This window comes from Meleagris gallopavo, chromosome 15, assembly GCF_905368555.1.
Source record: "Meleagris gallopavo chromosome 15, MGAL_WU_HG_1.1, whole genome shotgun sequence".
In the NCBI taxonomy this organism is placed as follows: domain Eukaryota; kingdom Metazoa; phylum Chordata; class Aves; order Galliformes; family Phasianidae; genus Meleagris; species Meleagris gallopavo.
The window spans coordinates 2,346,868-2,373,970 of NC_139418.1; the positions used below are offsets into that span (position 1 = coordinate 2,346,868).

At 47.5% G+C, this 27,103-nt stretch overlaps 1 protein-coding gene across 3 annotated transcripts; it reads left to right on the top strand.

Annotated features, from left to right (window-relative positions):
- The first annotated feature begins 1,223 nt into the window (after window positions 1-1,223).
- ETF1 (eukaryotic translation termination factor 1) lies at window positions 1,224-26,722 on the top strand. 3 transcript variants are annotated; one of them, XM_085236578.1, is made up of 10 exons: window positions 1,224-1,371; window positions 14,546-14,721; window positions 15,461-15,600; window positions 18,673-18,811; window positions 19,629-19,819; window positions 20,128-20,257; window positions 20,987-21,142; window positions 21,777-21,841; window positions 23,040-23,187; window positions 24,601-26,722. In XM_085236578.1, the coding sequence occupies exons 1-10, from the start codon at window positions 1,286-1,288 to the stop codon at window positions 24,681-24,683; spliced, it is 1,314 nt and encodes a 437-aa protein (XP_085092704.1). In that variant the 5' UTR covers window positions 1,224-1,285; the 3' UTR covers window positions 24,684-26,722. The 3 variants fall into 3 exon arrangements, with proteins under 3 accessions (XP_085092704.1, XP_085092705.1, XP_003210301.1); XM_085236579.1 differs by lacking the exon at window positions 1,224-1,371 and adding an exon at window positions 2,620-2,761; XM_003210253.5 differs by lacking the exon at window positions 1,224-1,371 and adding an exon at window positions 9,610-9,696.
- The last annotated feature ends 381 nt before the right edge of the window (window positions 26,723-27,103 follow it).

Sequence of the window (27,103 nt, forward strand, 5' to 3'; positions counted from 1 at the left end):
CTGTGGTCCTTTTCAACCCAGGTCATTCTGTGATGATAACCCTGCTGCCCCAGCTGCTGCTCGTAAGCTCTTATCTCAGTTCTGGGCCCGCGGTGCCACCAGGGCGAAGGCAGCAGATCAGCGTCTCACAGCCTCCAGGCTCCTGAATCTTCGAGGAGAACCGGCCTTGTGAATGAATCCCTGCCACGGTTTAAACACATCCCTCGTTTACATTCTTTATTTTTTAGTATGTTGCTCTTAGCCTCCACTATGAGTTTAAATTATTGAACTGGGGAAAGCAAAGTTAAATCAGGTGCAACTATGCTGAGAGCAGCTGCCAGGGAGGCAGGAGCTGCAGCAGCCCGTGGGCTGAGGGCTTTGCTGCACGCACGGTGCTGTCAGCACACCCACGTGTGCACGGCATCGGTGCTGCGGGTCCGTGTGGCCCGTTGCTCTGTATATGACAGTAATTACAAAGGTTTTACAGATTCTTTGGGGGGTGGGGAGGGTGGCTGGGCATCCTGTGCCGGGCACCCTTTGCTCCCCGCAGCCCGGGGGACGGCCGCGCTCAGCGCCGTGAGCTGCGCTGTGGGATCAGCGGGGGCTGCAGGAAAGGCTCTGCCGGTAGGGCGCTGTGCGCGGCCCGGAGCCGGACGAGCGTCGGAGCGCTGCTCGCACACCGGGCCGGGCGCGGGGCTCCGCTCCTCCCTTCCGAGGGTTAACGCGGCGTCTTCCCTATGCGTCCCGGCTCGGACGGCCGCCGCCGTTGCCTGCACGGAGCACGGGCGCCCCAGGCCGTGCCACGCCGCTCCCGCCCGGCGCGGCCCCTTTAAGAGCGCCCGCGGCCGACCCCGCTGTTCTCGCGAGACCGCCGCCGAACACGCCCCGCCTCGCCGGGAAGGTCCTCGAACTACGCGTCCCATAACCCCCCGCGCGGTCTGTCGGCCAATAGCGAGGCGCCCCGCTCCCGCGCGGGAGGGGTGGGCGGGCTGGCGCCCCCCGCCCCGGTCCCCCGGAAGTGATGTCACAGGCCCCATGTGAGCCGATTGCAACACATGCAGCGCGGCGAGGGGGAGCGCGAGCAGCCGGTGTCCGACGTCAGCGCCGCCGCCAGCCGCGCGCCGCCGGGGGGGAGCGGGCCTGAGGTGAGGGCGCGGCGGGGCCTGGGCCGGGCAGGGCGGCGGGACCGGGCGGGGCCGAGCCGGGGCTAACCGCTGTGCGTGTGTGCCGCCGCGCCGCTGCAGGCCGCCGCAGCCGCAGGAGGAGGAGGAGGAGGAGGAGGAGGAGGAGGAGGAGGAGGGAGAAGATGGCGGACGATCCCAGCGCTGCCGACCGCAACGTGGAGATCTGGAAGATCAAGAAGCTCATTAAGAGCCTGGAGGCGGCCCGCGGGTGAGCGGCGGGGTCCGGGGGGCGGCGGGAGGCGGGGCTCGGCCCTCAGCTCCGGTGCCGGGCGGTGGGGCCGTGGCCGAGAGTAACCGCGGGGCAGGGGGGAACGGCCGTACCGGGAGCGCGTGGGGCGGGGAGCGGGCGGCGTTCCGTGGGGAGCCGGGCCTCGCCGTGCCCTCCGGCCCCGGCGGTGCTGCCGGCAGGTGGCCGGGCGGAGGGAGGGAAGAGAGGCCCCGCAGCGCGGCCGCCCTGTGCTGCTGCCGCCGCCGGGAGAGCTGAGCCCGGGCGCAGTGGAAGGGCCCCGTGGCCTCGCAGGGCGGGCAGCACCCTTTGTTGGAGACCTCTCCTCTCGTCCACGTTTTGCCGGTCTTTTCGCTCCCCCTTCTCTTTCCTCATGGAAGTCCTTTGCTCCTTTTCCCGCGAAGTAAGCTTCTCCGAAAGGCTGGGAGCGCTAAGAGTGAAGGCTGTGCCCTCCCAGAAGTTGGCGTTGCACTTTAATGCTGTTCTTTCCCTAGAAGTAAAAAGTGCTGGTGTTCCCACGGTGTGCCCCGTGTCAGAGAGGGCATGGGCCTGTCTGTGTGGGGCAATGGGCAGTGGCTCCGTGTACGGGTCAGGAATTGCTTGGACTTGAGTTATTGCAGGAACTGTAGGCATCAGAGCTGTAAAAAAGCAAGAAAGGTATGTGCTTCAGTAAAGTAAAAATGATGGGCAATTCCTTAGCTACCCTTACAGCTGCAGTTCCATAGGCTGCTCTGAAATGGTGTTAAACCAATGGGGGCACTGCTGCCATCCTGCTCAGGGCACCCTTCCCAGTGGTGCCTCCCTTTGAGCGGCTTCAGGCCAAAATGTCCAACTCTTAGTGCTGGTGGAGTGGGCTGGGGAACCATTCAGCTGGAAGCTAACCCAGAGAAGAGGGAAAGGGGAGGAGAACCTGAGCCAGATCTCTATTAGTTTGTATTTTTAATCTGACTTGTGATGTAGCTATGTAAGGGTTGGGGTGTGGGAGAAGAGAATGTGGAGCTGGTGCTGTCCTTGTTTCCTCCAGAGTCGCCTTTGGCTGCCTGAGCTGATCACTCAGCTGTGCCTTCATGCATTGCTGACAGCATGTGTTGTGCTGGCAGGGGCATCCCAGCGAGCACGGGAGCCTGAGGACAGCTCTTGCCATGAAGCTGGAAGGGCTTGGGCAGCTACAGGCATCTGTTGCAGCTCGTGAAGACCTTTCTGCTCCCTGTATAGTGCTGAGGGAGGCTGGGCCGTGTCTGGGAAGTTTACTCTTTCTGATTCTAACTGCAAGCAAAAGCATGTCTGCACTGAGCAGCAGCTCTTGGTTTGCTCATCGTTGGGAATAGGTGGATGTTGAAGAGGCCAAGGTTAGAACTGAGAACTGGAAAAGGTGAGGTGAGAGGGGCAATTTGGAGTGGGTGGTCCTCTGAGTCTGGGGCAGCTGCACAGCTGTCCTCCCCCATCCATCTGTGTTCCCTCTTCATGTTCAAGATGCTACAAGTGCAGTAAAATGCATGTAGGGGTTTTAGGTGAGCCCTCTGGTCCGGCATATCTACTAGATGTCGTGTTGCTCTTGTTCCTTCATGTAACATGTAGCTAGCTGCTAAAGCATCTGGCAAAGGCTGCTGATGCTAGCAGTCCTTGCTGTAAGCAGGATTATGCCAGTTACATGTAAATGCATGTTCTGCTTTCACAGAGTCCCAGCTAAAATTATCCTCCGTTCTTTGGGTCCAGTAAGGGAAGAGATGCTGTAGCTCCTACCAGAAGCATTAGGCTCGCTGGCACAAGAGGTGTGAGCCAGCGAAACAGGCTTTTCCTGCCTTTGGGAGAGTCACTTCCTCTTCCTGCCAAGTAGGAAGACCTGTTCTGGGGTGGGTTAGGGGGCAAAGCCTTTAAGTAGGACGATGTGGAAGCCAGGACTCCTTGGTTTCTCCACCTTCCCTTACTCATGTACTCCTAATAGTGACCCAGCAGCTGTGTCCCAGTTTCATGCACTGGTTGTTCCTGCAGTGGATCAAAGGAACGGGAAACAGAGGAAGCTGGAGCTGGGCATTCAGGTTGTGTGTGGCAGCTGGGCACTTCTGCTGTTTTCCAGCCGTTTCTATAAGGCCTTGATAAAATTTGTGGAGTTCTACCAGAATGTTAAGGAGGCACAAGAACAAGGAAATGCTTTTATCATGCCTGGGATAATTGAGGTAAGTGGCAGTGTGTGGCCAGAAAATGAGGCGAGAAGATTAGAGCTTCTGCTTTACCAGAAGCTCATCAGCTGGAGGGCAGTGAGGGGAAAGCTGCTGCTTGAATGTTAAGGTAGCATCCTAGCAAGAATGTCCTGTTATTTTTTATTTATTTATTTTTTCAAGCTTTGCTCTTCTCTGGAGAGCTGGTGTTACCAATGAATTCTGGTTAGCAAGAGCCTGGCAAAAACAAACCTCAAAAATCAACACCCCTCCAAACTCACCCCCAAACCCTCTCTCTGCTTGTGGGGAGTAGAAGGAGATACATTTGGTATCTCGTTTCTGAAAACAGAAGTATCTGTTGTCTCTGCACGCTCCTCCAAAGCGGAGCTGCAAGCTGTCTGCCCCTGTACAAAGTTAATGAATTGGTCTTTCTGATACGGTGATAAGGGAAAGGGAGTAGCTGGTGTCTGCAGAATGTGTGTGAGAGAGGGCAAGTGGGGCCTGAGTTCTGTGCTTCAGGCCCTGTTCCAGCCAGGAGGAGATGAGAGTGAAAGGCCAATGATGAGCAAGTTATGCCCTTGTGAGAAGTCTAGCCCTTCTCTCTGGTAGCTTGAGCCGCTCAGATTCTCATCAAGCATCTCAGCTTCTCCCTTACAAAAGCATTCTGCTTTCTGAGCAGTCAGCAGTCCACAGTTGGTTTGTGTAACACACAGTTGCAGTGAAAGGCTGTGCCCCCCCCGCCCCGGTAGCTGCAGCTGTTTCTGCACTTGGATGTTGCAGCAGCTTGAGCAGGAATGGTATTAGGCACTGTGTTTTTCCTTATCCCGTGTCTCAGGGCTTTTCTGTTATTGCTTCATGCAGTTTTCCAGTGTCAGTATTAAACTGACAATCGCTCTTTGTTCTTCCATGGTTCAGAATGGTTAGCAGGACTGAGTTGAATTTTTCTGCTCATGTAAGCTGTAAATGCTTGGCAGAATCAAATATCAGCAACAACTAGCAGTCTCCTTGCAGGCTTAGGCCTGAGATGTCACACTTGAATAGTGTTTGAAAAACTTCTCCAAGTCTTAGTAACAAGGGCTCTTTTCCTGCAAACAGTTCTCTGCTGGGCAGATGGGTTTTCTGACCTGGAATAAGAGCACAGTGGGCGCTGCTGTTGCGAGGCTGTGTTATAATGGTAAAACCTTCAGGAACCTGCTCCCATGAGACATCTCTCCCGCACTGAGCTTAAAGACAGGACCTTGTGCTTGCCACCCTGCTCTGCTGAAACAGGAGGCAGAACAGAGCAGAAAGGTGTTCTTGGCAGCTCTGCCTGTCAGCACAACTGTGGCTGACAAACAGTGGGTGGAGGTTGGGGATCAGGACGTGTCTCCAAACTGAGTGTTTTGGAAGGTGAACTAACAGGACATATGCAGGCTTTCTGAGCAAACTCAAAAACTAGGCCTGAACAAGTAATTTATTCCAGTTATAACTGTAAGGAGTGCATGAAAGCAGGAGGATGGAGAAAACAGCAAGAGAAGAGGGCAATCGTGGTGTCTCTGGAGCCATGGGGAAGTGAAATGAGGCTGTTTCTCACTAGGGTTTGGATTTTGTCGAGTTGAAACTTCCATCTGCTTTATGGGAGAAACCAAATGGGAGGCAAATAAAAAGCAACCAGTAAAGAGAGGTGTGAAAATGTGCAGGAATTCCTGCAAAGTGAAATGTGTACTCATTCTGCAAGCTGACCTGTAGCTTGCAGGGGAACAATCTGCCCAGTGCGTGTTGCAGAAAGCTGCGGTAGCAGCTGGGCTTTCCATCAGCCCATCTGGAGCCTTGCTGGTCCTGGTGGAAGGGCGCACCTTTGGAGTTGGCTTTGGACTGCTTCTGCTCCCTAGCCATGAGCAACAGTGATGGGAATCTGCTCGGGTGGAGGTTTGTGGTGGGCTGTGCATCTTTGCACCTTGTGCTGGTGTCACTTTTGTGACCAGGCAGGTTGGCAGGGCTGAGACCTGTTAGGATAACCCAGTGACTGGAAAGCAAGATAAGTTGTGGTCTGTTCTGCTGTTAGCACAGTGGGCCTTGCCAGAGGCGACATCAAAGCCCACAGACTTGTGACGGGATGCTGGAGCTGTAAATGCTGCTGTGATGCAGTCAGAGAATAGCCAGTTTTGCATTGGTCCTGATTTCTTTGGAATAAGCTCTGGGGAAGCTTGGGGCTGCCAGAGTTATACTGCTCCACACTGGTGAGTTGCGTTTCTCTCCTGAGGTAAGCAGTGCAAATATTCAGTCAGTTCTGGTAGCGTTTGTAGCACTTGACTGTGGGGAGCACATTCTGCCAGTAGCAGGTACTGGACTGCTCTGTTGTACTGTGCTGGAACAGTTATTGAATGTGCTAGAACAGTTGGTTCTAACTTCTGTGTGAATTGCTCTCCTGCATGATACTGCAGGTGATTTAATGGTTCCTGCTGTACCAGGACCATTGTGCCCAGCTGTGGTGGTACCACGTATGATGGCACCAGCGTGGCTGTCTAGTCCTTAAACGATGCCATGCACCGGGTGGAGGATTTATCTTGATCTTGCATTGCTAAGACTGGTTTCTGGCCACGCTGCCAGAGATGCATGGGCTCAGAGGCTCCCTCCCCTGCTCCCAGGATGGCAGTGAATCTCTTCCCCTCCCATCTCAGTGGGGATCCATTTGTCATTGTGGCCGTGCCAGGGTTTGTGTTCTGGGAGACGGTTTAACTTTTGATACTGAATCTATTTCTGCAGAGCTAAAGCTTTCACCTTAGGACGTGGAGTATTGCAGAGACCTTGGCCTGGCTCAGCTGGGGACCTGCGAGGGGCGGCACTGTGCAGGGTACTCCTTGGCTTTCCAACTTGTGCTGCGTTTGCTGGGCTGCGGTGCTGATGTGTCAGGTTAGTGCCTGCTATAGAATAGCCCTAGAGATCTCTGCACAGCAAGCTGCTGCAGTGTGCAGGTGTTTCAAGCAGCTTTCACTTGGGTGGGGAATGTGAGAGGGGTATGTGAGGAAAGGACTGGGTAGGCGGTGTGGCACGCAGGGTTTATCTTTGCTGATAGCAAGTTCTCTGCCTGGGCTTTATGAGCTATCATTAAAGCGTGAAGTGTTTAGGGAAGAGGTTATGATTTAAGTTTATATCTGAGCTGAAGTGCTTCCTTGAAAAAGTGCTTTCTCGGTCCGGTTGTCTTCAGGCTCTTTTCCAAAGAAGAGCATGTTTCTGTTAGAGAGGAAAGTTAGAATATTAATACTGCCTTTTGCTCTTGATAGTGCGAGGAGGAAGCGTTTGCAGAGGCTGGTGTGGAAATAGTCCATGGCAGAGGGATAACTAAGGGCTGTATGGCAGGTTGTCATCTTGCACATGGTGGCTGCTTGCTGAGGTCTGCCCTGTGCTGGGACAAGCTGTGTAAACAGTGCAAGCAGAGCTGATGGGGCTCAGGAGGAAGGCAGGGTCCCTTCAGAGCTTTCATTTGGGGTTGTCTGGAGCAGAGTGTTAATGATGGGTGGTTTGTGCCAGACAGGAGGACAGCCCCCATGGCAGAAGGGCTGCTGATGCCCTGCCTGCGTGTCATTGTTGTAAAACATATCCTGGGCTTTTTCACCTGCCTGCTCTACCTGTTCCTTTTGAATTATAGCAACAATTAAGTGCTGTTTTGAGAATACATTCTAGCAGGTGGCAGAAAATTACCTGCTCTGAGAGAACTGTTACGTGTCAGACAAGCTGCAGTTGGTGTTTTATAGCCTTTGGTAGTTTGGTAGCCTGATACCCGCCTTTACAACCACGTGAATCGTTGCTGAACAGCGTGATTCATGCACAGGTCATCATTCACAGAGAGCTAATGAATGAGACCCTGACTGCTGAAGAGAAATGACGTGGTAGGAGATGGGAATGAGCACCTCGAAAGAGGACAGTCTTTTTTGGCTGTGTGGCAGCTGTTCTTTTTTCCCTTGTTGGCTCCATATTCCATGCAGCTCTGAGGCATTAACATCTTAACGAGCAAATCTGGATTTGTGCTTCAGTCCCTCAGTGTACATCTTGTACCCAACTGGCCCATTAGCATAATGCAACAAGTCTTTAAAACTTGGAGCATTAATAATTGGAGAGTGAGGAGGGGAGCTGTGGCAAAACCAGGCCTGCCAGTGAGTCACAAGTGTCTGAAGTGCAGAAATGTCTGTTCCACTTACCGATAATTGGAAGTCCAGGCTTTCTGCATTAGGTCAGACGCAGCCAGTAAGGCCTATTCAAAACGTGGCTATGCAATTATCTTTTTGTCATGTGTTGCCTTTGATCCAAGGATTTCAGTGTGGCATTGATTCACCTTCCCATGGGGTGCTCAGTTTCCACTGGTGCTGATCCAACGTGCCCCAGCGATGTGGGGTGAAGGTTGGGTTCCCTCCTGGAGCCCCAGGACCGATGTGGGACCCACACTGCTGCCAGAGCAGTGGCCCCGGTGCAGGAGCTGCTTCCAGCTGAGGAAGGGAAGATCTTGGAGCAGGAGGTCACCGGCTCTGAGCTCTAACAGCGGTGTGCGCTGGACCAGTGGGCAAGGACTCAGTTACCTGCTACCTTCAGACAAGTGATACCTGGCCAAGTCCTCTGCTGTGTGGGGAAGAAGTCAGTGACCCAGTTCTTCTGTCGCTGCCCTTCTGTCCCTGGGGAGCGGTGCGTGCTGAGCTCAGGAGGCAGATACTGGCAGCAGTCCAGCGGCTGCTGGGGGGACTGCACAACTTACCAACCCTTGAGATGTGCTTGTAGACTCGCCTCTGCTCTTGGGCAGAAGCAGCCATCTGCTGCCTCCCTGTGGGAAGCTCTCCCCTGCTGCAGGAGAGGCAGTGTGCCGAGGAAGGTGGGCTTACTTTCTGTGTCCAGGGTGGGTGCTGGTATGGTGCTGAGCTCCACAGCCTGCACTCAGCTCGTGTGGCACCTGGGGGCTTTTCCTCACTTCCGCTTTGAGAGGGTCAGTGGGTTAGGGTAAGAGGACAGAATATCTCCTCGGGGCACTCCTAATGCCTGCCTTGAAGCTGTTTCTGGTTACACAGAATGCTTTGTATATCATCTTCCTGTAACATGGGACCTTCTGGCAGATGGGATAGAAGATTCCTGTCTAGAGCTCTGGGTCAAGGTTACAACATGAGAGCTTGGTGCTGTGTCCACGTCTTTGTGTCTTTCTTTGATAGACCTGGGAACCTCTGAGGATCACATTGGGCTAGTGTTGCCTTTTGGTAGATTGTCCAGAATGGTGGTGTATGCAGTGGTGAAATACGGTGCCTTTGAGGTGGGGGCTGTGATGTTCTTACTGAAACGCTGCAATGAAAAGTGCTGCCCACAGCATGGCTTTCAGCTCTTCTTTACCTTTAGCTAAAGGGGGTAATGGTAATTCCCACTGTCCACGAAGTGTGGGTGTGGGCTGTGTATAGATATCTGTGCATCTGAGCTATGCTTTGAGGCCATCTTCTGAACAGAGTGGGATTCTCTTTGTTTCTAATAGAAACATTTCACACAGCCGTTGCATCCCAAGCAGCAATTAGATTGCCTGTGTCGAAGCATTGGACCACTGTTCCGAAGCACAGGCAGTGCAGGCTTTGGGTAAGCTTCCAGATGACTTTGTCTCTGAAGCACAAAAGGGGTGCCTGGCTCTTTCTTCATAGGCTCACAGGATTTCTAGGAAAAGTTGCATTGCTTTTGCATCTGTGGTCATCTGTGTGGGTTTGGCATCTCAAGTGAACTTATGCCACTTCCTATTTGAAGGAGACTGTGTTGTTAAAAGACAAAGTCTTTAAAGGGCACATCTAAGACCTGTTTGTGCACTTCCCAGCCGTAATTCATGAGCTGTGAGAGCGTACTCGCCGAACTTCCCTTAGGCAAGGTCAGTGCTGTTACACCCAGACTTATGTGAATAGGGAGTGTCTACTGGCCTGTGTTCTGTGAGTGAGTCCAAACCAGCAATTTCATACTTGCTTGTACCAAAGGACACTTGCTTTTTATAGCCTTTCATTCAACATCTCTGCTCAGATACAGGATCCAAAAAAGTCCTCAGCTGTTCTTTTACGTTGCTGCTTGCATGGGACCGTGCTCTATCAACATGGCCCTTCACTGCAGAGTCGTAGGCCTATGGAAGTAATGCTCTTGGACCTGTGCTGTGCGCCTGGATGTGGTAAGCTCTACCTGGCTTTACATGGGCATTTCTGGCACTCATCTTGCAGCTGGCCACGGATGTGCTGCTGATGGAAGGGGTCCATTGGTAGTTGTGGCTGTGCATGCGGCGTGAGCTACCCAGTAATCTGATGTCCTCTGGGCTGGAGACAGGAGACCTTGGGAAGGTAACAGCACTTGAAGCATTGTGTGGCAGCAGTTACAGTAAGCCTCCTAGCTGTACCTGTGGGTAAGGGCAGATTATCTGAAAGCTGCTTCGCACTCCTGCCGGGCTCTGGTGGTTGCATGTAGGCCTTGTGCTGCACCCTTGGTTTCCAAGAAAACCAAGGCACTTGTAAGCTGGTGCCATGTAAAAATAAGCTCGTCTTGAGTCACAGAGAATGGCTGACCTCCCTTGCCTCTGTGTCTCCATGTTACGCAGTGCGCTATTAGTGTAAACTGCTTCATTGTGGAAGAAGCACAGCTCAGCTGTTGTTGGTCAAGTCTCTGATGCCCCAGGATGGCCAGGAGCTGCTATTTATACTGCATGGCTGTTACATGAGTGCTGTCCCATGTCCCAGGAGGCCAGCTGTTCCTCGGGAGGAGAGGAGGGGACAGCTGAGCCGAGGGAACAGCAGTTGGTGCTGCTGCATTGGTGCTTCACATGGCATGTGGCCTTCCAGGTGGCCATTTCCTTGAGGTAGCTCTGTGGGAGATCTTTGGGAAGCCATTGGGCCTGTCTCTGCTGTCAGCTGGAGGTTTGGGGGCCTGCTCAGCTGTTCTCAGCAGGAAAACTGAACTCCTGCAGAAGGAGGTGGCTGCCCAGAGCAGGAGGCTCAGCTGTAACAACACCTATCCATGGGATGTATTTGGCAGTTTGTTTCAAATGTAATGCACTGCTTGCTGTGCACTTGTGTTCTGTCAGGGTGCTTTCTTCATGTTAAAGTGAGAAGTGCAGACACAGCACCACTCCTGATGCCTGTTTTGGCTGAGGGCTCAGTATGGCTGTCCAGCTGGGTGAAGCACTGTCTGAAGTCCCCGCTTTGCTTTTGAAGAGCCCAATGTGTCCTGCTTAGATCTGCATCCCACAGCTGTTGTAAGGCACAGTGAGACCTGTGGGACAGTGCCTTTTAGGAAGTGCAGGAAGATCTTGCAGTAAAAACCTTCTGAAGGCCGAGGTACCCATTTGCAGGAGCACCAGCAGAACTTGTCCAGAGCTGAAGGGACAAGGCCAGAATTGATTCACACTGCACGCGCTGCCGCTCGCTGCGATGAAATGCTGGTGTTTATAGCTCCCTCTTCCACACAGCTCTGGTGGGTTTTAGGAGTGAAGTTGGAGGTTCTCTGAGGTGGTAGGAGTAAATTCAGAGCCTGGATCTGTGCTGGAGATATCCAGTATCTCCAGGCCACACTAAATCTGAGCTAATTGCCAATTACTGGCAGGGCTGGCACCGTGTGTTTAGTAACCATAGCACCCAGCAGTGAAGTGTTTCCTCTTTTCCAGAGGTTGGCACTTAATTGCCCCCACCCACCCAGTTTCTTTCCAGGTGCCCTCATTGCTTCCAGTTGTTTTCTCCTCTGTAGTTCTATGAGCAGTGGCACATCTTGTGCTGTCCTGCAGATGAGGATGCCAGTTTCTTGCAAAGCAAACATCTCAGCATTTTGGATCTTGGTGCACATCCTTAGGTTGCAGTGGCAGCTATTTGGATGCTGTGCTGGCACTCTGAGCCCGGAATAGAGACAGCCACTGTCTGTAGCTGCTTAAAACTTGCTGGCGCGGTTCAGTCTGCAAGCATTAGCTTCCAGCTGATTGAGCAGAATTTGTCTTGGGTGCACTGGAACCATGGGGGAGAACCTCTTGGCTGTGCTGAGCAGACTGTAATGGGCAATGCCCTGGGTCCCTCCTTAGGGGAGAGCTATGGGGGTGATGTGGGGAGAACTCGGCTCACGTGTTTGATCCCTAGCTGTGAGTGAGTGCTTTCCTTAAATCCAGATTGATAATTTAATTGTTCACTCTAACAGCTCAGTAATGAAGTTCTGCCTGGCACTGTGCTTGCTGCAGGAATCGCAGTTGGCAGCAGCCTGCCAGGCACAAATGACCCATGTGCTCCTGAGTAGCAAAGCCCATTGGTTTCAGAGAGTGCTGTTCACAGAGGCTGTACCAGCACGATTTCCATACAGTGTTCCTGGAGGTAAATGTACTCAAACTCCTTCAGCAGCTGTGGAGGAGGATGAGGCATGGGAGGTACAGAAGTACCTGTCGTCTTGCTGAGGCACTGGCTGCAAAGACCAATAGGAAACTCGGAGGCTGTATCGCTATGCAGAGATGCAGAGTACTTCCATCCCCCAAGCGTTTTTGAACTGCTGTTTTCTTAGAATTTCTTTGCTGCATTTTGTCTCTGAGGCACTTTTAATAGGTGGAGCTGCAGGTTTTCAGACCTGGCCATCCTGCAGGAAGGTCATGTGCCGATACAAGCTTGCTTTGGAGGAGGAAAGCCATTTCTGTGGCAGGTGAATGTGGTCTCTGTGCTGCATGAGGCAGCTCTGCAGCCATCTTCATCAGTCACCTGCGTGCAGATCTGCTTCAGCTGATGTCCAATTGGTCCAGTTTGGCAGGGACCTGCTCTCAATTAGGTATCAGACCTCAACCATGCCCTCGTGTAAAGAAGAGGGAGATGAGCAGGCAGCAGTGGGTGCTGTTACAGCAAATTAGCTGCTTGCCTAAAGAGCTGGGTGGGCTGGCTGTGCTCAGCAGTGGTGTGTGCCAGCTGGGGCTGCCCCTCAGGGTGTGGGGATGTGTGTGGCAGTGCTGGGAGCTGAGCACCCACTGCCCTGCTGGGCACTGCAACAGTCCCTTCCTGGAATAGCTTTGGCTGAGTAAATAGCGATGAAGGCATGTCAAACCTGAGAACTGCACTTGAAGTTGGTGATGGAAGGTGCTTTTGGATATAAATCTGTGCTGGAGTGTAGCGAGGGGTTGCATCGCACGGATTACTGTGCAAAGCATAAATGAGACTTATAAATGAGAGAGAACACGTTGTCTAAAAGTCCTTCTCCTCAAGGAAGAAGGCACAGCTGGCCGTCCTCCTTGCTATTTCCACCAGGCTCCTGCATCTTGCTATCTGCTTGTTCCCAGTGTGGTACCTTCTACAGAGGAAAGGTTGCAGTGCGGTCTGTTCCTATCAGGAGAGCCAAGGGGCGCCGTGGTCCCGTGTCTCACGCTGCAGGAGCGTCCTCAGGTCACGCAGCCAGCTAGGCTCATCTCTGGGAAGCAGTGAATCTCTGCTTTCAGAGGAAGAAACGAACTGTGAGCTCGCTTCAAGAGTGTTACTTTGAGAAAAGTTGAGAAGAGCCACTTTCCTTCTGATAGGCCTCACTCAAAGGAGCCTGCTGGGAGAGGGAAGCCATTTCATGTCCCCAAAGCGTGTGCCGTTCACCAGGGAGCAAACTGCTTTAATTGAGTGGTGCGTGCAGTATTCTTGGCTGGCATGACCTGGAAGTCTGCGACAGCTGTCAGGCAGGCACAGAGCTCCTTCTGGGAGTAATGCGTGTGAGTCTCTCTTTGCAACTTTCTTGATTAGTGTGTGTGAGGATCTTGGATATTAAACCCAATTAGTTGTCTTTGAGGTCAGAGACTTATTTGACCTACCGGTGTCTGATTCAACTTGGCCTGAATTGAAGATCTTCAGGAGAGCTGTACAACTTCTGTAAAGAGGCTAATGAAGTGAGACTTCCTAAAGTGCTTCCCTGCTGCCTCCGTAGCCCAAACACTTCAGGCAGGGACTGTGTTAGAGCATCACAGCATCTTGTCCTAACATTTAAAAAAAAATCCATAAGAGCAAAAGGTTTTTGGTTTTTTTTTCATGGCTGGAAAGCACTTAGTTGGTGATCTGGTTCAGAATGAGTGCAGCTTTTGCTCTTGAGAAGGCTACAGGACATGGTGAGGCGTTTGATTTTGATGACATTAGTCTAAACGTGAAGCATGAAGCCTGGCTTAAATTTGAGATGGTGCAGAAGCAGCACTTCAGACATCTGGGATACTTCAGTGGCAAATGGGAGGTACGTACTGGAAGGCAGACAGGAATGTCCCTCATTTTCATTTTGGCTTTGGGTGGAATTGAACCACAGTGCTGCTTTTGGAAATAAGACCTCTGCAGGTTCTGTCCCAAAGCTGTAAGAAAAACGAATATCAATCTTTTTTTTTTTTTTTTTTTTCCATTTAGCTTAAGCCAGCTGTGATTTGTGGAGTCTTATCTCCTGACTCTGTGCCTGGGGCTGGTGCTTCTGAGCCAGCAGTGCTGTACTTAAGTACACTTTTATTTAAAGCAGAGGGCTTCCCTAGGAGGCACAGTGCTAGCAGGGAAGTAGCAAAGAACGACTGCAACAAAATGACTTTTAGTTCAGTTTTTTTGTGTTAATCTGAGGGGAACAATGTGTTAAAGCAACTCTTGGACTGGTTAGTGCTCCAGCTGTCTGAGAACAAATGGAATGGGCTTAAAAATGTCCTTAAAGTATGTGGCTGCATTGTTTTAAATAACTGCAAGCAGTTCTCAGCTGGAGTTATGTTCTGTTCTCCCCAAGAAGTATGCCAGGTTAAACAAGCACCTTTTGGAGGACTTGACTGTAAGTGGCTAAAACAAATTCTTGGTTATGGAGGCAAATCTTTTGAATAGCCTGTTATATTTTCTTTTCTCTCTCGCTGTTGTCCAGCAGAAGATGAACTATTCTGTTTGCAGTGGGTTGAAGCATCCTTTGAGTCTGGGGAAACCACGGGAAGAGGGAGGAGATGACTGCTGGCATGGAATGTGGTATGAATACACAATGGTACTTTGACTGGTTGCTGCTCACAAGCCGTCTTTTTCCTTTTTCAGCAATGGTACCAGCATGATATCGTTGATCATTCCCCCCAAAGACCAGATATCACGAGTGGCAAAAATGTTAGCGGATGAGTTTGGCACTGCCTCCAACATTAAATCCCGAGTGAATCGCCTTTCAGTACTGGGAGCCATTACATCTGTACAGCAAAGACTCAAACTCTATAACAAAGGTAACTTCCAGCCTCTGTGGCTGCTGGCAAACTTCCCCCACTTGGAAGCTGTCTTAAGTTCCTGTATACATAAGCAGAATTCTGCTAATCGGTTCTATTAGTCTGTGCTGCTGTTTTGCTTTGGTATTCCAGATATTTTGGATGATTGCTTTAGGGATAGCCCTTGGAAATGAGTAGTAGGAGGATGGTCCTTGTTTTTGATAAGTGGGCTCGTGGTTTGGTCCTGAGCAGTGCTGACTCATATAAACCTGGTCAGCCTTAAGAGCTGTTCTACTGTAATTCATTTGCACTGAACTAGTGATTTTCCACTGAGCAGAAACAAGTGCTTGAAAAGGGTTCATCAGTCCTGTCCTGGCAAACAGCCTTCACTGAGGTGGTCAGTCTTGAAATTGATGTCTGGGCACCATGAAATCTTTATGGGGGCGTTCGTTCTTTCTTTGGGTTTTATGAGCTTGCAAGCTTCTAGGTTTAACGTAAGGTACATGTTCCTGAAGCTCTGCTCTTAGTCTTCAGTGTTAGATAAGGTTACCATCTGGTTACTGCTCTCAGTTGTTCAGTATATGCTAAATTGTTTTCCATTGTGGAGATCTGGGAGAGAATAAAGTGGGGGAAATGGTAGGTAAAAAACCCTGGGGCCTTCATGTTCAATTCTGGCTTAAGTCTCAATGCCTGGTAGTTTTTATTGGTTATGTCTTGAACTCTTTCATAGCGATCTAAAATTGTGTTTTATACTTTGTAGTACCTCCAAATGGTCTGGTTGTTTACTGTGGAACAATTGTGACAGAAGAAGGAAAAGAGAAGAAAGTCAACATTGACTTTGAACCTTTCAAACCAATCAATACGTCATTGTATTTGTGTGACAACAAATTCCACACGGAGGTAAGAAGACTTCTATTATCCACTGGTTTTCCAATAGTCAAGACGTTAGTGCTTTGTCAGATTCATTGAAACAATTCTTGGTGTGCATGAGTCCATGGTTTATAGAACAGCTGGCTTTAATTAAGATGTCCTGCTGCTGAAGGCACTGAATGTCTTGTGACTGGCTAATATGCAGATATGTGTGATATTCACTGAAAGGAGTTGAAGAGCAGAGTCCACCTCCTGCTATAGCTTTTTTATAGATTTTTATGGCCCAGCAAGCAGCTGCTGAGTTTGTGTAACCCACAGACATTAGCTCTTCACTGTATTTGGAAGCAGTCTTTTTTTTTTTTTTTTTTTTCTTAACCTTAGAGGCCCATAGATCTTATTCCAAGCCAGGTCTTAAAGTAATGCCAAGATAACTTCAGTGCTGCCAGTCTTGATAATGGATGTGTTACCTGAGACCCCCGATGAAGAAACCTGCATGTGCATCAGGGGTGAGGAGGGATTATTTTCATCCAGCATCTACGTATCTCAGTCAAATTAATGGTTTGAGGCATATTTAAATTAATGTGGATTCTTGTAGCTTTAACTGCATGAGGTCAGTTTGTGCCTGCATCTGTTTTGGCTCTAGCAGTGGCAGTCTCAAAGCCTTTAGTAGGTGACAGTACTTCATGTCCTTAATGTTCACCACAAATAATGTGTGAACTGATACACCTTTGACCTATGAGGTGTGACAACAGGTTACAGCTCTTGCAAGTTCAGCTTGAGCCCATGTGTCCATAGATGTCTGAAACCAAGGGGTAAACGAGAGTCAGGGGCAGAAAGCCAGGGGAGATATTTGTCCCTGCAGTTGTTGGCAGTGGGTAGATGGTGATAGGCTGCTTCTGCCCTATCAGGAGAGGGATTAATTTGGTCTTGGCTGCAGCTCCTGCTTCAGGGCACTGATTCAATACAGGAAAGTAGCTGCTGCCCAACGGGCTGTTCCCAGGAGGCAGCTGTTAATACTCTTGCTGGTGTGTAGCACTGCTCAGCAGGAGAGTGCCAATAACTTGAGAGGAATTTTTGGTAATTGATACTACTGATGACGTGATTACTAACATCACCTTTCTGTGGTGGCTCTTTGCACTCCTGTGTCTTATTTGAGTATGTGCTTATTTTTACTTGGTATTGTCTGCACTGCAGAGTCAAATTTAGCTGTGAAAGCGTACTGCACGCTACCTCAAACAGAGAGGTGAGATGAGGTTAACAGTGGAATTCAGATTTGTCTGTGATTCTGTGATTGTTGGGTTTGGTCATTGAGCCATGCTTTTAACCTACTGGTTCTTGATATCAGGATATCTGCCAGGGCACATAGACAGATGTCAAAGGGAAGTGAGGACATGTTAAGGAGTGGAAAAAAGGGCCTGATCTTCAGCATTAGGCTGAAGTGGAAAAAGGACACCTCCCAGGCTGAAGGAACAGAATAAAGGCATGAATTCCTTTTTTGTACTTGATAGGTTGGGTAGTGGAATTGCTGACAGAACTAACGAAGAGGAAATTGGGGGAATTGCTGATCGTTGGATACTTTAAGAGGGGATCAAGAACATCAGAATCGTAGCCATTTGCTGTCTGGCAAGGGTATCTGATAAGATTTTCTCTAGACATGTTATTGCCTGTGTGAAACTGAAGTAACTTCCCAAGAGGGATATGAACCCTAATGTGTTTCTGAAGGCTAGGATTTACATTGACTTATTTTGATATCTTGGCTGGAGCATTCATTCCAGTCACACGATTTGCTTGGCTCTGTCCCAGTTAAATAGATTGCAATGTAATATGCCACTTCCTCATCTCATTCATCCCTCTGCTGAGGAATTAATACAGAATATTTACTTTGGCCAGAAGATTCCATTAAACCTTAGTGTCTGTTTCTTTTAAGCCTGAAACCCGTAGACTCGGTTGTGTGGGTTTTGGATAAAGATGGCTGGTTTTTATTCTTGCTGTTCAGCCCAGTAATCAGGCTGGCAGGCATGCAGGCAGTTAGGGATCCAGTGGAGTAAACCACCATCACTCTTTCACTGTTAAATTGGTGACAAAACAATTTGGGACTCTCCAAGTTCTCCATCTGACTAATGTATTTCTGCCAGCATTAGATATAACATCAGAAAGAAGATTGCTATTCTGTTCTTATTGGACAAATCGAATTGTTTGTGTGCCGTGCCTACCAGTTTGGGCTGCCTTAAGAGGGAACAGGAGGTGACAGATTTCACTGAAAAAAGAGTTGACGTAACCTCAGATGTGCCACATCAGCAGAATGAGGGCTAAGCAAGAAATCAGACAGTAGGAGCTTGGAAGCCTTCATACTGTGCAATTGTCAGTCAATGCGAATGACCTTACAAGAGGAATTTGGTTCCCTTCCATAGAGAAGAAACTTGCTCCATAACTGTTTTTTCAGCAAAAGACACTTATGACTCTATAGCTCTATAGTTATTCACAAGGCAGTTATTGCTACTGTTAAATGAATTTTGCTTTGTAAGGCTGAATTTGTCATATCTTCTTTAGATAGCTCACTGTTCTGTCTTTGGGGCTCCTGTAAGTCAACAGGTGCAGCAGAACAGTACTTGTGATGGTTGGAGGTTGAGCTTTCTTGGTGTTTTGTAGTATAAAGCTGAGCTGACTAATAGCCCAATCAGCTCACTAAGCAGGCTTGGCTTTCCTGGCTGGAATGCCAGAATTACTCTTCCGCTCTTGCCAACTGAAGAAGTGATGCAGCCTTGTGGAGGTATGATTCCTTTAACCTAATGCTTTTCCAGTGCTACTCTTTAAGGTTTTACTGATACACCTGAATGTGACAACATATGATGAGCTGGTAACGCTGTGAAAATAATTATTGAGCTTAAGCATTAGTTTCTTTCCATATCCTTCATCATTTAAGGTGTAACCTGGAGTAGTCCCAGCTTCTGAACTGCCACCCTTTGTCTGATTTATTTGTAACAACCTTAAGAATTGTGTATTGAAGTGAAGTTTATTGAGGTATGTTGTGCCTGGCAGTCATTTTGAACCAGGATCCACAGCAAACCAGTTCTTCATGGTGAAAACACTTCTCTGTTCCAGGCTCTCACAGCGCTGCTTTCTGATGATAGCAAGTTTGGCTTTATTGTAATAGATGGTAGTGGTGCACTCTTTGGAACTCTTCAAGGAAACACCAGAGAAGTCCTGCACAAATTCACTGTGGATCTTCCAAAGAAGCATGGTAATGTGCTTGTTTATCTCTAAACTGCTCACAGCTGAATACCAGTGTGTGAGAGGGGATGTAAAGGTAGAAGCAGGGAACTTAGCCTGGATGTGTACAGCTGAACTCAGTTCTTTGCTCCCTTGAAATTTGACAGCAAAGCCTCAAGTCTGAGCCTTCTGTCAAAATTAATGAATCACAGTAATGTGCAGCTGATCTCCTTAAAGGGGTACTTGTTATTTCTTGATGCATCTGGCCATTTACTTGATTTGGGATCTCAGGCAACAATGAAAAGCACAGACCTGTTCCTTGCAGGAAGCACAGAGGCGTAGTGGAGCAGGCACAACTCTAGTTCCATTATGTTATGCTGTATTGCACTCAGCCACCAATGAATTTAGTGAATTGTCTGTTAGCTACTCTTGGCTTATTGTCCTACCCTACAGCTACAGAGAAGGACGTGTTTCTGTAGCAGAGAATACTGGGTAATAGTGCGTCAGCAAGGACGGTATGTGAGGCAGTGGAAATAGCTTTGACTGAAGGTACAGGATATAGAGTGTACAGATGTGCAACATCTCCATAGAGTTGCAATCTGTACTTAAAAATAAATAAATAAACCAGCTGTGAGATGCATGGAGAAAAATCTTTCTGTGAATAAATAACTCCATTTGCTTTCTGTTCCATCTGAATGCCCCTAGCTCGGCTTGTGGCAGACTCATTCTGAAGGCTGCATCTGCCCTTGGCTTCACTTACTCAGGGCCCAGTGGGGGCCATGTACTAACAACCTTCCTGAAATGAAAAGTCTTCCAAATTGCTACCTCACATCTGTTCTCTTGTAAAGGTAGAGGAGGTCAGTCTGCCTTGCGTTTCGCTCGTTTGAGAATGGAGAAACGGCACAACTATGTAAGGAAGGTAGCAGAGACGGCCGTGCAGCTGTTCATTTCTGGTGACAAGGTGAACGTGGCTGGTCTGGTTCTAGCTGGATCGGCCGACTTCAAAACTGAATTGAGTCAATCTGACATGTTTGATCAGGTGAGTGGCCTTCTCTGAGTGATTCTCAAATGTGTAAGCTGTTGGTAGTAACTTGGTGGTATTACAGCACCTCTGTTGTAAGGTGCGTGTCCAGAAACAAGTAACCTTGATGTCTGAAGTGATTGCCCTCTTTTCACTCTGAAAGCTTTCTGAGGTCCCTCTGACTCAGAACAGCCTCTGCTTACAAGTGAACAAAATAAATTCATGATGTGACTCTTGCCAGCTATTTATTCTGGAGGTGTTACAATGTAGCTCTATTATGGTAAAGCTGTCTAATGCTTTTTGTCTCCTCTTTTTTTCTTGCTTAGCGATTGCAATCCAAAGTGCTCAAACTAGTTGACATTTCCTATGGAGGAGAAAATGGATTCAATCAAGCAATCGAATTGTCAACTGAGGTCCTCTCCAATGTGAAGTTCATTCAAGAGAAAAAACTAATAGGTATTTGACTATGTATTTAGTGTTTTCCTCAGCCAAATGTACTTCACTTTGTACTCTGATCTTGTTTTAGGCCTGGTTGAGTGCATGCACTTCCTGAATTGAGAACAGCACAGCTTGCAGTGATGCTTTCTGTTCTTCAGACACCTTAAATACTGCAGAATTTAATGGCTCTTCAAGAAGTGTTTGCTTTGTTGCTGTTTTCCCCACCAGGGCTCCTCTGACCTTCTGTCTATCATTTCATCAGCAGTTGCCTTGGTTTCGGGCATTCTGGTGACATCGGGATGGGAGGGAAGAAAACATTTCCTGAGATTGTTTGCATCTTCAGCGCAAGAATTAAGATTTGTTTTTGAGATGGCAGTAGAACTGATGCCTTGTCTGACCGTCAGCAGGCAGATGCTGCTGATTTGAAAGTGTAAGGGAGCAGTAGTAACAATAGCTACTTTACACTGAAGAGAATGACGTTAAGTATTGTCTGGTGGTGGATCAGTCCAATTGATTGTTCCTCAGCTAAGCTAAGCCTTCAGATGGATCAAGATTCCTGACAGGGAAGGGTTTGATAGAGCATATTTACTGGTGATAAATCTTCTGAGTTGCATGCTCTGATCAGTTGTCATACACTTTGCTTTCCTACAGCAGTGCTGCAGTTCTCAGTTTCTTCTTGCATTGTTAAAAGTCCATGTGGTGTGATCTTTGTTCATGACAATCTATTTCTTTGTATCTTGGCTGCAGGACGATACTTTGATGAAATCAGTCAGGACACGGGGAAGTACTGCTTTGGCGTTGAAGATACACTAAAAGCTTTGGAGATGGGAGCAGTAGAAATACTGATAGTTTATGAAAATCTGGATATAATGAGATATGTTCTGCACTGCCAAGGCACAGAGGGTAGGTGGTGCTTCTCATGGACCTTCCAGTCCCACAGGAGTTTAACACCTAAGCCATCTTACTTGGGTAGACCGCGCTGGTGAAGATCCTCAAGTAGATCTTAAGAAATGGGTTAAGGGAAAGTTGTGGAGGCCAACCTCTAACTTGCAGTTTCCCTGCTATTCCATAGGACAAGTCTGAAACTAGCAAACTTCCACTATGCAGAAAAGAATTGCAGTGCTAGGGTGATGATTTGTCATAACACTGCCATTGTCTATCTTTCACTAGTGTAAGTACAAGTGCACATCATAGAACGGAGTCTGACTTGAGCTCTGTTGCCATTTGAGGGGAAAAAAAAAAAAAAAAGAAAAAAACCCAATCATACAGAAATCATATGCGTGTGGCATGATCCTTGTCTTTATTTGTGGTGTGCTGCTTTTTGTGGTTGTTGGGTGGGTTTTTTTCCTTGTAGTACAGTTTCTTGACACCACACACTGATGTGCCTTGTTTAGCTTCCCACAGAGCATCTGCTAGGAAGGAAGGCAGTGTCAGCTCTCTGTATTGTGATGACTCTTTCTGGTCTCCTACTGATTTTAGCCTGCTTCTGATAGTCTCATCTAACCTAATATTTTTTTTTTTTTTTTTTCCTTCTCAGAGGAGAAGATCCTGTATTTGACACCAGAACAAGAGAAGGATAAGTCCCACTTCACAGACAAAGAGGTATTTTAGCTTTGCAGGTGGTAGTTTTATTCTCAGTGTACTGGTGAAGACAGACTGAATGTCTGGCTTAGTTTGTTGCAAGCATGTGAGCATGATGACCTTCCATGCACTCAGAGGAGACCTGGAGAGGGCAGTCTGTGGCTCCTCAAGTTCAGCTTCACTGTAACCTCTGGATTTTGCTCTGCGTTTCTCTGTCCAATCTTTCATCCTGCTTGTTCTGAGGCTGTATAAATTAGGTTAGGTGACAGGCAAGATAGTGTCTTTGACCACCTTCAACCCATTCACCAGAGGAGTTTGGTAGCTGCTATGTGTCGTGTGGTCTAAGGTCCCAGATATTACTCCCTGCTCTTTGCTCACTGCTTCAGTCAATATAAATAAAAAAAAAAAAAAAAGACTATAAGCTGATAAATGAATTTGAATGCAAGGGAGTATTTGCTGCTTGATAAATTTGTAATATGTATTTGTCATTGATGTCAATGCATTTCATGCCTTTACAGGCTGGAAAAACTCAAGAAGGTGGGTCTGTATTGTTTGATAGTAGTGCAAGCTGGGCAAAAGTCTGTCCTGTATAAAAATGGTGGTCATCTGTCTCTTGCATTAGGACTGCCAGCACAGCCATTCCCAGCCACTTCTTCTCCCTTTGGGGGTAATTGCCAATTTCTTCTGTGTGCAGAAAGTGTACGTTATTATCTGAAGTGATGTAGTGTTTCTATGCCAATAATCACTTGACCTTCTACCTATAACACTGTGCTTTTTGCCTCTGTATTTGCATAGACCAGTATTTCCCAGAGTAAACAGTGCCTGGTTAGGTGAGTGCCAATAAACTGTTTGCTGGGTACAAAGTAAGCCTAAGAAACAGCGAAAATTAAGTGCAGCATGAGGTGACAGTTGAGTGGAAGAATAAACACTTCCTCACTGACTTCCGTGGCATGGAAGCCCAAAACAAGAGCTGTCAGTATTTAATCTCTTAGCACCAGGAGTCTTGTGCTTGTGCCAGCAGCGTCTACCACTGAGACCATGGCAAATGTCATGCTGCTCTGACCTGTAGAGCATGAAGGCTAGTGTGTCTGTCTGCAGACAGACAAGACACTGATGTTGAAGGCAAAGACAATTTGAAACATGAGTGTTATTGGCAGTTAACATGCAGTGACTGTAATGTTCTTTTTTCTTTTTTTTTGCTCCCCAAATGTCTACACAGACTGGCCAAGAACACGAACTGATAGAAAGTATGCCCCTTCTGGAGTGGTTTGCAAACAACTACAAGAAATTTGGAGCAACATTGGAAATTGTTACAGACAAATCACAGGAAGGATCCCAATTTGTCAAAGGATTTGGAGGAATCGGAGGTAAACTGCAGAAGAAAAATGTTGCTGTGTTTTGGTTTTTTGCAATGGGTGATCTGATAATTTGGTGCCAACAAAAATGGAGAGCTAAACAGATGAGTCCTCCTCTTACTAATCGTTGCACCAGTTTAAGAAAGCCATGTTCAGCAGGGATCTCCAGCACGTATTCCACATCCAGTGAGATGATGGTGCATGTTAGACAGCTGTCACTTTCAGACTGTTCCTCAGATTGTTTTGTCCTTCAGAGTGCACAGGGGGTGGGTTCTTTTTTCCAGGTGCTGAATTTCAGAAGGGCTGTGAACTGCTTCCATCTGTATGCAGCATGCAGTTGCTTTGTGGAATACTATGCCCTACTATGTAGAAATGGTGTGTGACAAACACAAGTCTCATTTTTGAAGCAGATGGATATGTTACTTGTCTCTCAAAACTTATCTGTATTTTGCCCTCCTGTCCTAAGCTTCTTTTCAAGAGAAAGTATTATTAGACTAACTCTGTGGAGAAACAAAAGTTCTACAGTCATTCAGTCCATCTCTTAAACTCACCAACAAGCTTAGCTTGTAGTCTGTTGGAGGTGCAGGTAGTTAACAGTCTGACAAAAGTCAGTAGCAGAGCAGAACAAACACACCTGCCACACACCTTGTTCTCCCCAGACTATCCCTTGCTTATTTGTTGATATGCCAAATGCTTTGTCTAGCTAAAATAGACATGAGCAAAGAAGGATTTCTAGGGATTGAAGAACAGCACTCGGAGGAAATAAGCTTGAGGAGTTTGGCTGTGTATGAAACAGCAAGCTTCTAACCTTTTGAGGGCTTATAATTGGAGGAGTCTTCTAGTCTTGTCAGATCCGGGCTCTTTGCATGGTTGGATACTGTTTGCTACCAGGCTTCAGTTCTTGCAGTTCCAATAAACTTCACCTAGCTAATGTTTCCAGAGATAAAAGCATCCCAGAAACCTGGCTTGGTGTGGAGGTTAAGAAGAGACCAGGAAGACAGCTGCTGAGTTCAGCTTACACTCCACTGTAAAAGTTGCTTCAACATCAGCTGCTCTCTGTACGTAACTGCTAGGCCTTAGTCACAGCAGTCCTGTCAGGGCAGATGACCTATTTCTGGTGCTTCTTGGAGATATGGTCCTCCTAGAAGTGGACCACTTTGCCGTAAGGAAACTGGTCTGTGCTGGGCAGGTAGGTATTTCTTTTGGCAGTATATTATGTTGAGCTGTGACTCGTGGCTGTGCCATTCTCACTACAGCAGTGTCTGCTGTCGGCCAGCAGCCTGAACTTACCGTGCAATACGAGTACAAAGTTAGCTTCTGCAAGTTCAGGTGAGAAACTCTTGATGTACAGGGAGGGAATAAACTTGTCAGTGCTGTCCTAGCTCTTTGAATTTGGAAGAAGCTAAAGTGTGTTGTTTTTACCAGGTATCTTGCGGTACCGAGTGGACTTCCAGGGAATGGAATACCAAGGAGGAGACGATGAATTTTTTGACCTTGATGACTACTAGGTAGTCGACCTGGGTCCGGCAAAACGTGCCTCGCCCCTCCAGCATCCAACCCAAGGAGCAAACTCATGGTGGAAAACACAACAGATCCCTGCCTTAGAATTGGAACATTTCCAGAACTTGATCCACAAGCATTGGATATAAAAAAGCAAAACCCTACACTTTGATTTGTCATAGTGTCAGTACAGCAGTAAACTACTAAGTTCCTATATGCCACTTTGGACTAATTTAAAAAGAATCCCAATTTTTACTTTTACTCAATGGTGAAATTGGTTGCTCTTGTATTTTATGAAAATGATTTTTTTAACCTTCATGATGCATTAACTGCTGTAAACCTCTTCCTTCAAAAATTAATAGAAGTAAGATCCTACTGGTTTGTTTCTTTTTACTTTGATTGGAGAAATCAATTGCTGCATTTTGCAGCAACGTGACCCATTTACATGGCATTCTCAGCTTAGACTGCAGAAGAAGAAATGTAATGAAATTGGAGCCATTCATTCTCTTCAAAAGAATGAGAAAGCACTTACCTGTGCTAGCTTTATGAGGTGTGGCTTGCAAATTCAGATGGTTTGGGGAGGCTTACCAGCCAAACGTGCTTTTGCCTATTTGCAGAAGCACTGCTCTTACAGACTAGGAAATGCACTTCACTGATTGCAATGAAAATGCTGCTGAGTTCTTTGGGCTTAATTGGATTTGAGCAGTGCAGCCTTCAGATTTTTTTTCAGTGTTGACAAAAATAAACCTGATTTAAGTGAAGTAAGGTACACTTTGTTTTGTTCCTCAGTCTTTTTTTTTTTTTTTTTTTTTTTGCTTTAGGACTGCGTAAGGTTTCCTTGATTATGTGAATTTGATCAAACCCACAGTTCTTGAATGGAAGCGGGTGATTTCCAGAAATAATCAGTAATCTGAGTCCTTGGCTGAAACCTTAGTGCTGGTGATTTGGGCCACTTGGTGCTGATGAGCTTCAACACAACCCACCAAGGCGTCCATCTCCCAGCACTAAGGAATTCTGTTGTGGCTCTCAAGAGTCCTGTAAATCTGATGCGGAACTCAATGCACCCTTAACGGGTTAAAACTTCTGGTTGCATCAAGACTCGAAAGCTTTTTTGTCATGCCTGCTATGTAGGATGCGTTTCGATCTGCTAGGAATGGCTAAGGGGTTTTCAGGTGGTCCTGCAGGCAGAGGATGAAGTCAGTGGTGCAAGATGATGCAGGTCTTGCTTCTTTTGGGGGTCATTGGGTTCTCTGATGGGCACTCTGATACCGCCGTGCCTGGGAGTTCAGTTCTTCCCTGGGATCGCTCTGAATGCATCAGTCAAAAGCAGCTTCTGTTGCTATAGTTGCATACCTGCCTATTTTTTTTTTTTTTTTTTTTTTTTTTTTCAATAATCCTGTTTCACTTGAATGGAGGAGGAGCTCGTCTTAAACTTCTGCCACACTGTTCTTTGAGGTCCAAAATTACTGTCATTGTGAGCAATATAACTTGTAACCCTGGTTTATAACCCGGCAGATGGCTTTGCTGTTGTTTTCACATCAAAGCTGGAATCTCTCTCGGAAGGTGTGACTGGGTCTGCCATAGGTGTGCACAAACCCAGCTTTGAGCACACCTGCGGCCTTCACAGCGGTATGTTCTGGATTTTGCCATTGTAAATGGGTCTAATGTGACATGACAAAACCAGAAAAATTGGGTGTAAATTTACATTTTTGAATATACTGCTTGTTGTTTCACATGATACGTTAGGGTATGCAGCTCCTTTTTGTAGTTTTTATTTTTACTATTTAAGTTTGGAAATGATGCCAAATTTTTGTATTTCTTTAATCAATGTGTTCTCTTCAGTGATATATATTGCATTATATATTGATGTGTATATCAATATATACTGATATGTATTACACTTACACATACAAACACGTTAAACGGGGGTGAAAAATCCTAGCCTTCGCATACTATATAGCCTCTGCAGAGAGATCCCAAGCAGTGATATCTTGGTGTTGTGATGTACAGAAATGGAGAAGAGTATTAAACCATATTTAAGAATATAGTATGGACTCCTGATTTATTTCCTTTAGTCCAGGAAACGCCTGCTTTACTCTGTTCTGTGCCTGCAAGGCTTCAGATCCAGAGCTTTAAGGTGGCTGCTGCATAGCTGAGCTTGAGAACATCTTGTTTCCTCATTATGCTGAGCTGCTCTCTTAAGCTGTGGCAGAAATCTGACTTCAGAGGGGGATAAAGAAGAATAAACACCACACCAATAAAAAGTTCAGATGATGTTGTGCTGTATTACCTAAGGTGGTCTTATAGAACTATGGAACTGAAAAAATACTTTGCAGGTGCAGGAACTGGTGCTTAGTGCTCCCATCACAGATCACCTGAGTGCTGAGAGGCCCCTATTACCCAACCCTTCAGAGCTGTACTTGCTGTA

Bases quoted from the DNA above. Each gene is read 5' to 3' on its own strand.
- ETF1 (XM_085236578.1), top strand. From the start codon at position 1,286: ATGGCGGACGATCCCAGCGCTGCCGACCGCAACGTGGAGATCTGGAAG. The intron at 18,812-19,628 runs GTAATGTGCTTG...TCTCTTGTAAAG, and splicing joins GGATCTTCCAAAGAAGCATG to GTAGAGGAGGTCAGTCTGCC. The intron at 23,188-24,600 runs GTAAACTGCAGA...TGTTTTTACCAG, and splicing joins AGGATTTGGAGGAATCGGAG to GTATCTTGCGGTACCGAGTG.